The 16,146-nt window shown below is 40.3% G+C and overlaps 1 protein-coding gene across 2 annotated transcripts in view; it reads left to right on the top strand.

The window, feature by feature from the left end:
• The window catches only part of UTP4 (UTP4 small subunit processome component), a 30,898-nt gene that overhangs the window by 963 nt on the left and 13,789 nt on the right, over nucleotides 1-16,146 (top strand). For both annotated transcript variants that reach the window (XM_051974722.1, XM_051974723.1), the window contains exons 2-6: nucleotides 1,033-1,193; nucleotides 11,270-11,461; nucleotides 12,718-12,802; nucleotides 13,304-13,393; nucleotides 14,247-14,458. In XM_051974722.1, coding sequence (XP_051830682.1) covers nucleotides 1,035-1,193; nucleotides 11,270-11,461; nucleotides 12,718-12,802; nucleotides 13,304-13,393; nucleotides 14,247-14,458 — 738 coding nt within the window. In that variant the 5' untranslated portion in view covers nucleotides 1,033-1,034. The remainder of the gene's footprint in view (nucleotides 1-1,032; nucleotides 1,194-11,269; nucleotides 11,462-12,717; nucleotides 12,803-13,303; nucleotides 13,394-14,246; nucleotides 14,459-16,146) is intronic.

Raw genomic sequence — 16,146 nt, 5'->3', positions numbered from 1 at the left:
CCCTGAGCTCCACCAGAAAGGCACTACTGTGGGTCTTCTTAGGACTTCCTTCTCTTCACTTGGTTGTTTTCGAAAATCCTTTGGAAAATCCTTTCCTACGTGTTCTAAGGTTTACAAAGAGCTTTCCTCACAGACAGCCCCATGAGCAGAGTCCTTCAAGGATCCTTGTCCCCATTTTCAGATACTGAAGTGCAGAGGACCAGAAGTGACTTTGCCTCTGGTGACAATTCTTGCCAATTTCAAGGACCGGTTTCAGGGGGCAGGATTTGAATCTGGATCTCTAGACTCCTTAGCATGTTGCCTTTTTTTTTTTTTTTTTTTTTTAAACATTTTGGTCTCTGACATCCTTCATCTCCCCTCCTTTTCCCTCATGGTGGAAGGATAACCTAACCTAGGAGATAAAACAATTCTACCTTCCTAGCCAAGCTGCTCTGGGCCACTCTCACCTTTTGTTTCCTTATCTTTGAATTGGGCCTAACCCTGGAATGCTGTCTCCTGGCCTTTACTTTGTGGAGTGGAGTACTTGGTATGGCCTTTCCCCCCTTCCCCCATCCTTACCTCATCCTAGAGGCTACTTTGTATTCATTTTGCAAGTTTGATATATTATTTTTCTGTGCTCATGTTACACATGTGGTCTTCTCCCCCTCTCCTAATCTACTGTAAGCTACTTTTTGTCTCCCTCCTTGGTACATAGCACAGTCCTTGGCACATAGTAGGCACTTTAGAATTGCTTGCTGAATGGATCCTCTGTTTGTTGTTCCTTCAGACCAAGATAAGTACCTACTGTGTGCCAGGGACTGTGCAGGGGGATACAAAGAAAAGTAAAAGACTATCTAGTCTATTCTGAGAACATTCTACAGTATGTAGGACTTAACATTATTACCATATAAATAAAAAATAATTCCCCTTCACTCCTGGGATGAGGAGGCACAGTAAACAGTAAAACAGAGTAAAAGCTGCCTTTGATTCCTCCCAAGGGAACGGTTGATCAGGACATAGGAACTTAATAATAAGTTACATTTCTGTCTCTAGGAATGGGTGAATTTAAGGTTCATCGAGTGCGTTTCTTCAACTATGTCCCCGTGGGGATCCGATGTATGGCTTACAATCACCAGTCCAACAGGCTGGCTGTCTCCCGGTCGGATGGCACAGTGGAGATCTACAACCTGGCAGCCAACAGCTTTCAGGAGAAGGTTGGTGTGCTGTCGCTTCCTGGGTCATCTGGGCTGACCGCTTCCTTTTGTGGATGAAGAAACTTTGGTCCTAGGAGGGAGGGGGCAAAGCCAGGGCTGCCCCATCCCCTGCTGTGCCTGCTGTTAAGAAGGAGCCTCTGTTCCCTTAAGAAATGGCTTTCCCCTGTAATAAGCACATGCTGTACTTTATGGTCTCATTGGGCTAAAGTGCCCCAAACCTTTCACAGCAACTCATTTGGGGCTGTTTAGCTTGACCAAGAGGCTCCTTAGGCTACTGCCTCAGAGCCATAAATTTTTCAGTGCCTGTAACCTTTCCGGGGCAGAATTGTAGAATTTTATCTGGGCCAAATCCCTATGAGGACATCAGGGAGAAAAGTGCCAATTCTCTTTCAGTTTTGTTACTATTTGGGGATTCCTGCCAGTCAGTCTCTGTTTCAACAAAAATCCTAAGTTATGTGAAAAAGATTGGACTGGTCGCCCATTTGGAGAAACCTTGGCGGGTACAGGAACACATACTGCTCTGTTTGGGTTGAAATGGCTCCTTATTTATTGCTGAGGAGCAGTGATCTAGGACCAGAATTGAGTAATAGGACAGCCTGACCACCAGTGTACCTTGTTGACGAAACTCAAGCATCAGGACAGGACTGTTTTCTTTGAATCATAGAGCACCATGAACTCAGGAGGATAACAGCAGCCAGGGACTGCCCGGGCAGAGAAGAGTGGGGCACTTAAGGGAAATGAGTACCTATGGCTTATTACCAGTGATGAATAGTGAGTGCAAAGAGGTAATGTTTGACCTTTGAGCCATCTGAATTCAGAATTCCCTAAGCACCTGGTATGTGCACAGTGTTGTTCTTGACTTTGGGGGGTACAAAGACCAAAATGAAACAACCCCCATCTTTAGAAACTGAAGTTAAATTCTCCAGGGGATGGGGAGACAACTCCCTTAACTGAGTACCAGGAAAATTCAGGGAGGAAGAGTCTCAGCTTGAAGGGGCAGGGCAAGTAGTGCCTCTGCTGATATCAGATCTGTACCAGGAAGGTTCCTTTGTAGGAGATCATGGAGAAGAAAAAGACTGGAAAAGGGAGGCCCAATTAGGAAGCTACTTCTGCAGTTGAGGGGAGAGCTCATAATGGCCTAAATGAGGACAGGGGCTGTGTGAGTAATGTGTTACAGGGAGGGGCAGAGAAGGAAGGTTGGTGGACCCATATGGGTTAGAATTCAACTGAGAGCCAGGGAAGGTGTAAAAAGGCAGAAGACATTTAAAGTGTGCCACAGAGGGATGAGGGAGCTCACAATCAATGGTCAGGAGGGTCCGGAATGAGGGAGAACAACAGAGCATGTGGAACAGCTCCTGGGGACAGTGGGGTGTGGGCTCTGTTAAATGTGCGCGCTTGCCATCTGGGGGAGGGGCTGGAGGGAGGGAGGGGAAAAATCGGAACAGAAGTGAGTGCAAGGGGTAATGTTGTAAAAAATTACCCTGGCATGGATTCTGTCAATAAAAAGTTATTTTTAAAAAAATGTGCTCTAATAAAGTTAAAGGTCAACAATGAAGGGAAAAAATAAAAAATAAAGAGGAATGTAGCAGAGAGGCAGCATCTGTTGGAATTAGGTGCAATAGTGGGGTTTCACCCTTTGGTGTTTATAGCTCAAGATTAGGTCAGAGCATATGGATGATGAACCTGATGATCTGGTGTGAGTGCCCTTAAAGGTTCGCAAGGGAAGAAGATCATATGTGTATATAACAATGAAATTAAAGATGAAAGTTATAGCAGGAACAGAGGTAAGAAATTGGCAACATGGGGGAAAGGATGAACACGCTGAGGGATGAGATGAAGATGAAGAGAGAGAGAATCAAAGATAGAAACAAAAGGGCATTGTGGTCAGAGAGGGGACCTCGAGAGGTAGTCCATTACCCGACACATGATCAGGCCTTTAATAAATGCTTAGGAACTTGACACAGTTGCCTTTATGTCAGGTAGGTAATGACAGGTAGCCTGGGTGGTATTCTGAAGTTTGTCACATATTAAAAGGAAGATCTCTAGTTCATTCTCTATCAGGGGTCCTCAAACTACGGCCGGGCCAGATGCAGCAGCTGAGGACATTTATCCCCCTCACCCAGGGCTATGAAGTTTCTTTATTTAAAGGCCCACAAAACAAAGTTTTTGTTTTTACTATAGTCTGGCCTTCCAACAGTCTGAGGGACAGTGAACTGACCCCCCTTTTTAAAAAGTTTGAGGATCCCTGCTCTAGATTGTTTACAGCATGTATCTCAAAGATCATTGATAAGATTCCATGTCATGGATTGTTTGCAATCCTGCTATGGGAGGGGATTCCCCCTTTTATCCCCATTTTGACCATGCTGAGAGGCAATTGCAGAATGGAAAAGAGTGATGAGCTTGTTGCCCACAGGTTTGAGCTTTGTTCCTGATTTTGTCACTGTTTGATGTCAGGCTGTCTGACTTAGCCCTTCTAAGCTTCAACTTTCTATTCACTGAAATAAGGGGATTGAACCAGATTGATTCTAAAGTCCTGTTCAGCACTGAAAACTTAAAAGGCATAAGTTTGAGGGTCCATGAACTCCTAAAAATATATTTTGATAACTTTATTTCAGTGGAATGGGATTTCTTTGTAATCCTATGTATTTTAGTTTATACATTTAACAACATATTCTGAGAAGGGATCTGTCCCAAACTGCCCCAAGGTTATGACAGAAAAGGTCAAGGACTGCTGATGCTATATGAAGATTAAGGAAGTAGAATAGTTTAGTATAAAAACTGGCAGCCCAATATTTGGTAAGTGTTTAAAAAGTGATGAACTTTTAATTGAATTAGCATCTGAGAGATCTTTCTTCTCTTACCTCTCCTTTTTTTATGTCAGCTAATATATGTTTGATTTTCACTTTTGTTGTTTCAGTTAAATTTTTTTTATTATAGCTTTTTATTGACAAAACATATGCATGAGTAATTTTTCAACATTGACCCCTTGCAAAGCCTGTTCCAAATTTTCCCCTCTTTCCTCCCACCCTCTTCCCTAGATGAATACATGTTAAATATGCTAAAATATATGTTAAATCCAATATATGTATACATATTTATACAGTTATCTTGATAACAAGAAAAATCAGATCTAGAAAGAAAAAAAAAAAACCTGATACGGAAACAAAAATGCAAGCAAACAATAACAGAAAAAGTGAAAATGCTACGTTGTGGTCCACATTCAATTCCCATAGTTCTCTCTCTGAGTGTAGATGGCTTTCTTCATTACTGAACAATTGGAACTGGTTTGAATCATCTCATTGTTGAAGAGAGCCACGTCCATCAGAATTGATCATCATATAGTTTTGTTGTTGCTGTGTATATGATCTCCTGGTTCTGCTCACTTCATTTACCATCAGTTCATGTAAGTCTCTCCAGGCCTCTCTGAAATTATCCTGCTGATCATTTCTTACAGAACAATAATATTCCATAATATTCAAATACCACTATTTATTCAGCCATTCCCCAATTGACGGGCATCCACTTAGTTTCCAGTTTCTAGCCACTATAAAAAGGGCTGCCACAAACAACATATATGGGTCCCTTTCCTGTAATGTCCAGGCTAGCTTTCTAGAGGATCTCCAGAATGTCCTTGGTCTCAATGGAGAAGTGCAGAAGGCAGAAGAGCTACCAGAGGCTGGTCAAAGATAAAATGTCTCTTGCAGTCCCTTTTAGCCCTTATATACCTTATTCTAATTACATCAGTATAGCATACTGATTATGTGTGAACTTAGAGAACCATTATCTCATCAATTCCACTGAGTTAACACTTTGTTTCAAGTATACTTCTCCAAAATTCCGTCCTCTACACTTTCCCCCCTTTAAGATCTTTTTGGGATATAAGCCCAGTAGAAACACTGCTGGATCAAAGGGAATGCACAGTTCGATAACCTTTGGGCATAATTCCAGATTGCTCTCCAGAATGGCTGGATGTATTCACAACTCCACCAACAATGCATCAATGTCCCAGTTTTCCCACATCCCCTCCAACATTTGTCATTATCTTTTCCTGTTATCTCAGCCAATCCAAGAGGTGTGTAGTGGTATCTCGGAGTTGTTTTAATTTGCATTTCTTTGATAATGATTTGGAGCACCTTTTCATGTGACTAGAAATAGTTTCAATTACTTCATCTGAAAATTGTCTATTCATATCCTTTGCCCATTTATCAAATGGAGAATGGCTTGATTTCTTATAAGTTTGAGTCAGTTCTCTGTTTATTTTGGAAATGAGGCCTTTATCAGAACCTTTGATTGTAAAAATGTTTTCCCAGTTTATTGCTTCCCTTCTAATCTTGTCTGCATTAATTTTGTTTGTACAAAAACTTCTTAACTTAATATAATCAAAATTATCTGTTTTGTGATCAATAATGATCTCTGGTTCTTCTTTGATCACTACCAAGGAATTCCTTCTCACAGGTCTGAGAGGTAAACTATTCTGTGTTCTTCTAATTTATAATACCATTTTTTATGTCTAGAGCAAGAACTCATTTTGACCTTATCTTGATATACGGTGTTAAGTGTGCAGTACCTAGTTTCTGCCATACTAGTTTCCAATTTTCCCTGCAGTTTTTGTCAAATAGTGAATTCTTATCCCAAAAACTGGAGTCTTTGGGTCAGTTTAATATTTTAAAAAAATTAATCTGTGTCCCTCTAGACTTCTCTCCCACCCCCCAGCAAAAAATAAAAACTTCCTGTCAAAACCCTTTAACGCCTTCAATTCATAGCATAGGCTGGCACAACAACCTTCCACTTTAGCCATGTCTGAAAATATATCTCTTTCTGCATTTTAAGTTAATCACCTCTCTGTTGAAAGGTGAGTAGCTTGTTGCTTTCTTTTGGATTCCTGGCTTATTATCAAGTTCATCCAAGTTCTAAGAAGTCTTTTGGACTTTAATTTGCTTTTTTTTCTTTTTTCAATTGTTTTTTCTTTTAAATTTAATTTTTTGTTATATTTTAAGTTTCCAGTTGTCTTCTCTCCTCTCTCCACCCTGCACTAGAGAACACTACTGTTTGACACAGAGATGATAGGATAACATCTTCTTTCTTAAGTCCTTTGGAGTTGACTTGAGTATTTATAATACTCAGAATGACTTAGTCATTCACTGTTATTCTTTGAACAATATTATTCTTACTTGTGGACAGCTTTCTTTTAGTTCTGCTCATTTCGCTCTTCATTGGTCTTGCAGTTTTTTCCATGTTTTTCTAGTCAATTTGCTCATCATTTCTTATAGCACTGAGTTGTTTTTTGTGTAACGTTACTATTGTATACATTTTTTCTCCAAGTTTTGCTCATTTTGCTCTATCTCAATCCATAAAGTTTTTTTCTGAAGCTGTCCATTTCATCATTTCTTATGATACAGTAGTATTCTGTTTATATTCCTATGTGTTTCCCTAATAGGACACCTACTTAGTTCCCATTTTTTACTACCATGAGATCTATAAATATTTTTGAGTCAAAAGGCAGGCACAATTTAGTAACTTTCTGAGCACATTCTATATTTGCTAGTTAATTAATATTCAGGGGAGATTGAGGGGAGGGAGCTCAGTGCTCCTCCCTAAATGATTCTGTCTTTCTCACTAGTAACTTCTCTCAAGTTTCCTGTGCTGCTTCACCACCTCCACACCACCCCTCAATCTATACTGAAGACTTCCCCTCATACTTCACTGAGCAAAATAGTGGCCATTTGCACAGAACCACTTCTTCCCTCTTCTTCATCTCACATCCTCTTGTCTACCATTGTCTTCTCCTTTATTCATTCCTCCTCCTAAGGATGAGGCAGCTCTTTTGCTTGCCAAGGATAATCCATGGATCATTGATCTTTTCCTGCAAGTTGTCCCTAGCATCATGCACACTCTCTCTGTTATTTTCAGTCTCTTTCTCTCTCTCTCTCTCTCTCTCTCTCTTTCTCTCTTTCTCTCTTTTTTGCTAAGCACAAGCAGAAAGTGTTAAGTGTCTAAGGTCACATTTGAACTCAGGTCCTCCTGACTTCAGGGCTGGTGCTCTATTCACTGCCCCATCTAGCTGCCCCCTCTCCCTATCTCTTAATGCTTTTCTCTGATGCTTATAAACATTGCCCCCTCTCCCTTATCCTTAAAAAGCCTTCATTTGATTCTGTCAGAACCTTCAACCCTCAGCCTATACTTTTCTTCTTTCAGCTAAACTCTCTTGAGGGGAAGGGAAAGGGGGAAAATGTATTTAGTCAGTGTTTCTAATTCTTCTCATCCACACTCATCTAAAAATCTGTGCAATCTAGTTACTGACTTTATCATTCCACTGAAATTACTCTCCCATCGTTACAGTGCTCAGTGATTGAATGCCAGACCTACTCTTAATCTTCATCTTTCTTGCTCTTTCTGCATCATTTGACACCTCCTTTTTCTTGGCATTCCTCCTAATGTTAATTTGCTCACTCCTCACTTATGCCATGCCCACCCAATCTAGGCTCTGTTTTGGTTCTCTTTTCTTTAATCTCTCACTTAGTGACCTCTTGAGCTCTCAGTGGGGTCAGTGAACAGTGCTGGACTTGGAAGAGCTAAGTTAAAATTTCACCTGTAACTGCATTTTACTGTCTTGGTCTCTAAATTGCATTGTAAGACTGACTCTCAGGCCAGGAGAGGCAGCTCTAAGAGACTTAAATTATTAGTGTATTCATTACATACATCATCTTGATGATGAAAATCATAATTTTCTGGTGAATTGGAATAATAAAAGTGTCCACTTCATTTTATTGTGAGAAATGAGGTAACTTGGGTACAGTGTTTTGCAAACCTTAAAGTATTTAAATTAAATTTATTAAATTTAAATTAAATTTATTTAAATGCTAGTTATTATTTCTGTTATGCAGATGAGTCACAGGTCTTGGTTCCTCTCTTGATCTCCAATCCTACATTGCCATCTCCTTTTTGGACATTTTGAATTGGATGTGCCAGTGGGCATTTCCAGGTAATCATGTCCAATATAAAACTGGTTGTATTCCCTCCCAAACTTTTCTCTCTTCTGAATTATCTCATGATGGTATAGAATCATTTTATGCTCACTCAGGGCCAAAACCTCAGCTCTTCTTTCCCACTTGCTCTTCATGTCTAACCAGTGGTCATATCTTTGATCCACGACATCTCTTGCATGTGGCCACCGCCTTTGTGGGGCCTTCATCTCCCCTCACTTCCGTTGTTGAGCAGCTTTCTCCTTGGTTTCCCCACCTCCACTCTCCACACTGACTGTGCCACCCTTTGGCTCCCTCTTCCTCCGGGATCGAGGACAGATTCTTGGGCTCTTTCGGCCTGTCCTCTTCCTGCCTGGCCATGTTTCTTGCCATCTGCTCCCCTCTGAGGCCTCTTGGTCAGCCACAGCAGTCTCCTCAGTGGTTCCTTAAAGGGACTGTTGTCTGTGCCTTTGTTGCTGGCTGTTTCCTCTGCCTAAAAGGCTCTTTCCCAACCATATACTCTCAGAATTCCTGATTTCTTTTAAGACTGATAAAATGTTCTTTATTTTTCTTGGGATTTCTTGGTGTTTTCTCTCACAACATGATTAACTAGGAAATACATTTTGCTCATTTATAACTTATATCAAATGGCTTGTCTTCAAGCATTTTGATGCTTTACTAGTTGGTGGGGGTGGGACATGGAACTCAAAAATTTGGAAGAACAAATGTTAAAAATTGTTTTTCCGTTTAATTGGGGGGAAGTGAAATATTTAAAAAATTATAATAAAATTGGTAAAAGGCCAGATCTTTGTTGGTCTCTCTATCTAGGCCTTTGCTGCTCCCTGACCTTGCCACTTCTACCTACTATGGCTGCCTTTCAACTATTCAGCATTTACCCATTTGTTTATATATAGTTACTCTGTTAGAATTTTAAGTTCCAATGCGGAATGTTGGAGGGGATGTGGGAAACTGGGACATTGATACATTGTTGGTGGAACTGTGAACACATCCAGCGATTCTGGAGAGCAATTTGGAACTATGCTCAAAAAGTTATCAAACTGTGCATACCCTTTGATCCAGCAGTGTTTCTACTGGGCTTATACCCCAAAGAGATTTTAAAGAAGGGAAAGGAACCTGTATGTGCCAAAATGTTTGTGGCAGCCCTGTTTGTAGTGGCCAGAAACTGGAAAGTGAGTGGATGCCCATCAATTGGAGAATGGTTGGTACATGAATATTATGGAATATTATTGTTCTATAAGAAATGACCAGCAGGATGAGAGGCCTGAGACCAGAGAAGCCTGGAGAGACTTACAGGAACTGATGCTGAGTGAAATGAGCAGGACCAGGAGATCATTATATACTTCAAGAACAATACTACATGATAATCAATTCTGATGGACGTGGCCCTCTTCAACAGTGAGATGAACCAAATCAGTTCCATTTGTTCAATAATGAAGAGAACCAGCTACACCCAATGAAAGAACTCTGGGAGATGACTACGAACCACTACATAGCATTCCCAATCCCTCTATTTTTGCCCGCCTGCATTTTTGATTTCCTTCACAGGCTAATTGTACACTATTTCAGAGTCCGATTCTTTTTATACAGCAAAATAACTGTTTGGGCATGTATACATATATTGTATTTAACTTATACTTCAACATATTTAACATCCATTGGTCAATCTGCCGTCTAGGGGAGGAGGTGGGAGCAAGGAGGGGGAAAGTTGAAACAAAAGGTCTTGCAATTCTCAATGCTGAAAAATTACCCATGCATATATCTTGTAAATAAAAAACTATAATAAAAAAAATAATAAAAAGTAAAAAAAAATTTTTTTAAGTTCCTTGTGGGCAGGGACTACTTTTGGTTTTTTGTATTATCCAGTACTGGGCACAGAGCCTTATATATATTAAAGAACTAGATTCTTGCTGATTGATTGATTGTTTAAGCACTTTTAATTTTCTTCCCTGTTTAGGCCAGCAGCTTCCATAAAAGTATTCCTTAGTCCCCATAGGAACGTTCAGAACTTTTGTGTGTGTGTGTGTGTGTGTGTGTGTGTGTGTGTGTGTAATTTTGTTGTTGCTATTCTCATTATTATAGTATAGATTTTTTAAAAAATAACAACAGCTTTTTATTTTTCAAAATACAGACAAAAACAGTTTTCAACATTCACCCTTACAAAATCTTGTGTTCCAAATTTTTCTACCTCCAGACAGCAAATAATTGAATGGCTTAAACACGTGCAATTCTTCTAAATATATTTCCACAAAATTGAATGGATGCCTATCAATTGGAGAATGGCTGAATAAATTGTGGTATATGAATGTTATGGAATATTATTGTCCTGTAAGAAATGACCAGCAGGATATTTACAGAAAGGCCTGGAGAGACTTAGATGAACTGATGCTGAGTGAAATGAGCAGGACCAGGAGATCATTATTTACTTTAATAACAATATTATACGATGATCAATTCTGATGGACGTGGCCCTCTCCAGCAATGAGATGAACCAAATCAGTTCCAGTAGAGCAGTAATGAATAGAACCAGCTATACCCAGTGAAAGTACAATGAGAAATGAGTGTGAATCACAACATGGCATTTCCACTCCCTCTGTTTTTGTCTGCTTGCATTTTGATTTCCTTCTCAGGTTATTTTTACCTTATTTCTAAGTCTGATTTTTCTTGTGCAGCAAAATAACTGTGGATATGTATACATATATTGTATTTAACATATACTTTAACATATTTAATATGTATTGGTCTGACTGCCATCTAGGGGAGGGGGTGGAGGGAAGGAGGGGAAAAGTTGAAATAGAAGGTTTTGCAAGGGCTAATGTTGAAGAATTGTCCACATACATGTTCTGGAAAATAAAGTTATAGGACCTCCTGATAATCACAGAACCAGGATATCTCAAGCAGGGGTTGGCAGTGCTTCTCAAAACTAAACATACACTGATAAGAACAGAAACAAAACATCTAAATATTTTCAGAAACAAATCAGATTGTTTCATCTGCTTTGGGTGATAGCAATTCTATGCATTGTCTGACTACTCAGTAGATGCTAATAAATGATCATGATTTTTTAACAACTGAAGTATTACTGTGTTTTTGTAGTATTTCCCAGGCCATGAGGGTCGATCCACAGAAGCTATGTGCTGGGCAAAAGGACAGCGGCTCTTCAGTGCTGGACTCAATGGTGACATTATTGAGTATGACTTGGAAAAGCTGAGTGTCAAATATTCTGTTGATGGCTTTGGTGGTCCCATTTGGAGCATGGCTGCTGACCCAAGTGGCTCATATCTTGCGGTTAGTGTATGGGGGGGAAAGGGGATTATTACTATAAATACATATTATGAGGTTTTTTTTCAGGCTCACTGAGGTTTCTTTCTGCATAACAATAGAGAATTAAGGAAAATTTTCTTTCAGAATATGGTTCTTTGGTAGAGATTTCTACCCTATCCTGCTTTTGGAATATCCCCAGTGATGGAATTGGAGCTCATATTGAGATTATTCATACTTTGTTTTTAGCCTATTTATATTCATTTATTTTTCCTTAATTGTCTTCTTAAAAAATTAAAAATATCTATTAATGCTCTTTTTATATTAGTTTTATTTCCCAATGACTTTTCCCCTAAAATCCTCCCATAAAGCAAATATAGCTAAGCAAAATAAATGAACACGTTGGCCTTATTTGTTAGTATTTGTTTTATTTATTAACTATAGGTCATTGCCTCACCCCTTTATAAGAAGAATGAGTTATATTTCAATTTCACCTAAAACTTTGATTAATCATAACATTGATGGACATTCTGTTGTCTGGTAACCTACTTGTTCTCCTCATCCCAGTTACTTCTCTCTGGTTTAATTCATATGTGCTCTTCCAAATTTCCCTGAATTCTTGGTATTTGTCATCTTCCAATATGGTCAGTAAAAGTCCAGCCCATTCATGTACTACAATTGTATTTTTCCTGTATTTTGCTACCATAAAATAATGCCACTCTGTGAAGATATTACGAAGCACATGGAGTATGTATCGACTTTTGGCGTTCTGCCGCATTGTTCTCCAGAATGCTTGGGCCCAGTCACAGCTCTCCCTTCGTCACCTTCGGTAGAAAGGAGAGGGAGCTTCAGGGGTTTCCAGAAGCCTCTCCCCTTGATTCCTGGTTTGGAGCATTCTGTCACAGTGTTGTAAGTAGTTTCATTTTCTCTTCCCATCTAGGAAATTAGGAAGCTGAGTCAGAGGAATTAAGGAATTTAAGGAGTTAGTGATCATTAGGGTCCAAACTTAGCTCCTCCTTCCTGACTCCCAAGCCCAGTGGTCTTTCTGGCTCAACCATTAGTGTGTCTGTTGTGCTTCGCTCTGAGCAAATACCCTGATGGACATCACTGTAACCTTTCTCTTTAGAATACTGATGAGCTTGTTTTGTTTACCAGGATGTGGTTTTCCTGACTCCAGAATTCTCTCTTTCAAAATATTTTCTTTAATTAAAAAAAAAAACTTTAGCATTTTTATTTATTTTCACATATGTTCATCTTTTCTATTTCTCTTTTTCTCCTGACAGATAGGTTGTGAGGATGGGTCTGTGAAGCTGTTCCATGTTGCCCCAGACAAAATCCAGCTTGAGCGGACTTTAGAACGACAGAAAGGTAAAGGGCATTTTAGGGGTCTGATGAATGACTCTCACAGGAATTGTTACTTTTGTGCTTGTTGCAAGAGATGTCTTATCTGGTCTCTGAGAGGGACTATCCCCCTTGTCCGCAGATGTCCAAGGTGATCCATGTCAGGTCCCCCAGACTAGAAAACCAAATCCAAAACAGAAATCCCAAGAATATTCCTAAGATTTATTAAAAGCAGTAGCTTATGTGACTTGTTGCTTTAATGTGGCGTCTCCTAACAAATAAGGACTGGAATTTGTTACATTCTCTCCAGTATTCCTCAATTAGTACTATTAGATCCTCAGCTCAGGGCTGAGGATGTTATACAGGAATGTAGGACTTCAAGGCAGAGATACTAGAGTTAGATAACGTGCTAGAATACAGAGAAGGAGGGGTAAGGTGATAGAAGATTCACGCCACAGCTAGTTGTTGGAGAAAACTGGGACTCTGTTTCTTTGAAAACCAAATTCTTTTTTGTTTTCTCCCTGCCAGGTCGAATACTCTCATTAAGCTGGCATCCATCTGGTACCCACATTGCAGCTGGCTCCATAGATTATGTTGCTGTGCTTGATGTTAAATCAGGTACTGTTGTTCTCAGTTCAGGTTGCACATCTCTTGTGTTTGGAGCAAGGTTTGGGGGCTTCACGAACAGGTTTCCAAACTCTGGTGAATGCTGTGACCAATTGTGATTTCAGAGCATTATCGGCGAGGCGTTTCTCTCAGCTCATGGTGGAAGCTGGGTCTGGGGGTATGTCATAAAACATGACAATTGTCTGGCTTATTCTACCTGACTTTATTTTTTGCTTTAAAGAAATTTTGTGCTGTAAGCTGAAAAATAAGCACAAATCTTAGCAATTTGAGGCCTTGGAATAAAGCATTTTGAATGCCTTTATAGCTCAGCCTCCCTTTGACCTTTTTAGCAGCTGCTTCATGAGCTCTCTTCCTTTATAATTTCTTAGAAATTGGGGCACTTGGGACTGCAGTGGATAGAGCACCAGCCCTGGAGCCAGGAAGACCTGAGTTCAAATCCTTCCTCTGATACTTCTTAGTAGCTGTGTGACCCTGGGCAAGTCACTTAATCCCAATTGCCTTGCCAAAAAGAAGAACTCATGATTTATAACCACTTCTCTTATGTTTGTACTGAGGCACCCTCCCTTCACAGATTGGGCCCAAAGAACTAATTCATGAGCATCCTCTCTCATGGGCAGTAATGGGTGAGCCCCCTTCAATCTGGGAGACTAGCAATGGAGAGCTAGCCCACCAAGCTCATTGAGGCTCCCCCTCGTCACTCATCATCTCTGAAGTGGTCATGATTCATTCTTGTCTCACCATCCCTGGCTGTAGCTCAGACTTTTCACTGTTGGGGTGGTGGGGCTGGAGAAGGGCCATAGGCCAGAGGGTCTTTTCTCTGACTCTTGGGGTGCTTGTTTCTCAGGCAGCACCACCCAAAAGATGCTAATGGATCGGAGGCACCCGGGCCCGCATCGGCGCAGGTGTGTCGTGTGGGGGGTGGCCTTCCTGTCAGACGGGACCGTCGTGAGCACGGACTCGGCTGGCGTGGTCCAGTTCTGGGACTCGGAGACCGGCACCCTGATGCAGACACATCCCCTCTCCAATTCTGACGTGCTGTCCATAGCTGTGGCGGAGGTGAGTGCATCCCTGCGGATGCAGTTTGTGCATGAAGTCCATGGTGCGGGGAAGATGGGGTCGGAGGGCCAGAACCCAGGCTTAGCTCTTGTGGGACTCTGGGCAGGCCCTCTGGCCTCTCGGGGCCTCAGCTTCTGTCTCTTACTGACCTCAGCGTTGGCTAGAATGAGATTTCTTCCCACTGGATGCTCTTACACGACTGTTGTATGATATTATTCCTTGAAGAGTATATCCTATCTTCCCTGCTGATTGTCACCTTCATGAAGGCAAGGATACTTAGCAGGATGTTCTTTGTTGGGACACATGACAGGCGATAATACCTGCGGAATTGGTTTGTAAACAGTCTTGCCATTAAGGGTAGTTCTGGAGGGTAGGCCTAGGGAGGTACATCCAGGATTGATGTCAGCCACCTGTGCCTTCTCACTCCTCACCGACCTGGCTAGTTCATCTGTAGAGGACTTTCCCCCAGATCTTGCAACGTAGAAGCTCCTGTTTCTGGAAGGAGATCAAGAGTCTGTGAGGTTTCTTGGAGGACTGACTCCTCATTTCCCATCTCTTTGAAGTGATGGTTTAGAAAATGGATTTGAATAGATTTGTGTTAAAGTAGCTTGAGCAATTTTGTTTATCTGGGCCTATCTTTTCATTCTTAGATTTTCCCTCTTCCCCCATAACACAGATTTTCCCTCTTCCCCCATAAAAAACCTCCACAAAACTCTCAAGAAAAAAAAAAAGTATGCTTCAACCTGTATTCAGACAGAATCAATTTTTTGCTCTGCATATGGATAGCATTTTTCATCTTAAATCTTTCAGAGTAGTCGTGGAACACCGAATTGCTGAGAATAGCAATGTTATTTACAGGTGATCATCCCACAACATTGCTATTACTTTGCACACCGTACTGTTCACTTTGCATGAGCTTATGGAGGACTTTGGAGGATTCTCTGAAAGCGTCCTGCTCCTCACTTCTTATAGAACAATAGTATTTCATGAATCACATCATATTTTCACCTTTTTTGTTGTTTGCTTTTTTTTTCCTTCCTCATTTTTTTCCTTTTTGAGCTGATTTTTCTTATGCAGCATGATAAATGGGGACAGATGTATAGAAGAATTGCACATGCTTAACTATATTGGATTGCTTGCTGTCTAGGGGAGAGATTGATGTTAAAATAAAAAAAAGAACAATAGTATTCTATCATAATTACATATTCTATTTTATTCAGCCATTCCCAATTGATGGACATCCCCTCTATTTCCAATTCTTGGTCTTGAGAAGAATTGTTATAAATATTTTTGTACATATAGGTCCTTTCTCTCCCCCTCTTATCCCTCTTTTTTTTTTCTTTTTTGGGTTTCTTGGGATACATGCCTAGTAGTAGTATTGTTGGGGTAAAGAGTAAGCATGATTTTATAACCCTTTGGACTTTGTTCCAAATTGCTCTATAAAATGGTTGGGTTTAAGTCATCTTTGAAGTTATGTAGGATGAACTCAGTACATTGCTTGCCATGTGATGTAATTGAAATTTCCACATACATGTATTTCGCCAATTTTCCCACTTTCAAACTTTTTCCCTTTTGGAGTTTCACAAAGTTTTTTCAAAGCCTTTTGCTTTTCATGCTTTCCATTATTTGAAGACCTAATCAATAAGAATCATTAAACATTTATTAAGTGCTTATTATGGAGAAGGCAA

The sequence above is a fragment of the Antechinus flavipes genome, chromosome 2 (genome assembly GCF_016432865.1).
Source record: "Antechinus flavipes isolate AdamAnt ecotype Samford, QLD, Australia chromosome 2, AdamAnt_v2, whole genome shotgun sequence".
In the NCBI taxonomy this organism is placed as follows: Eukaryota; Metazoa; Chordata; class Mammalia; order Dasyuromorphia; family Dasyuridae; genus Antechinus; species Antechinus flavipes.
This window is presented reverse-complemented; position numbering and strand designations above follow the sequence as displayed.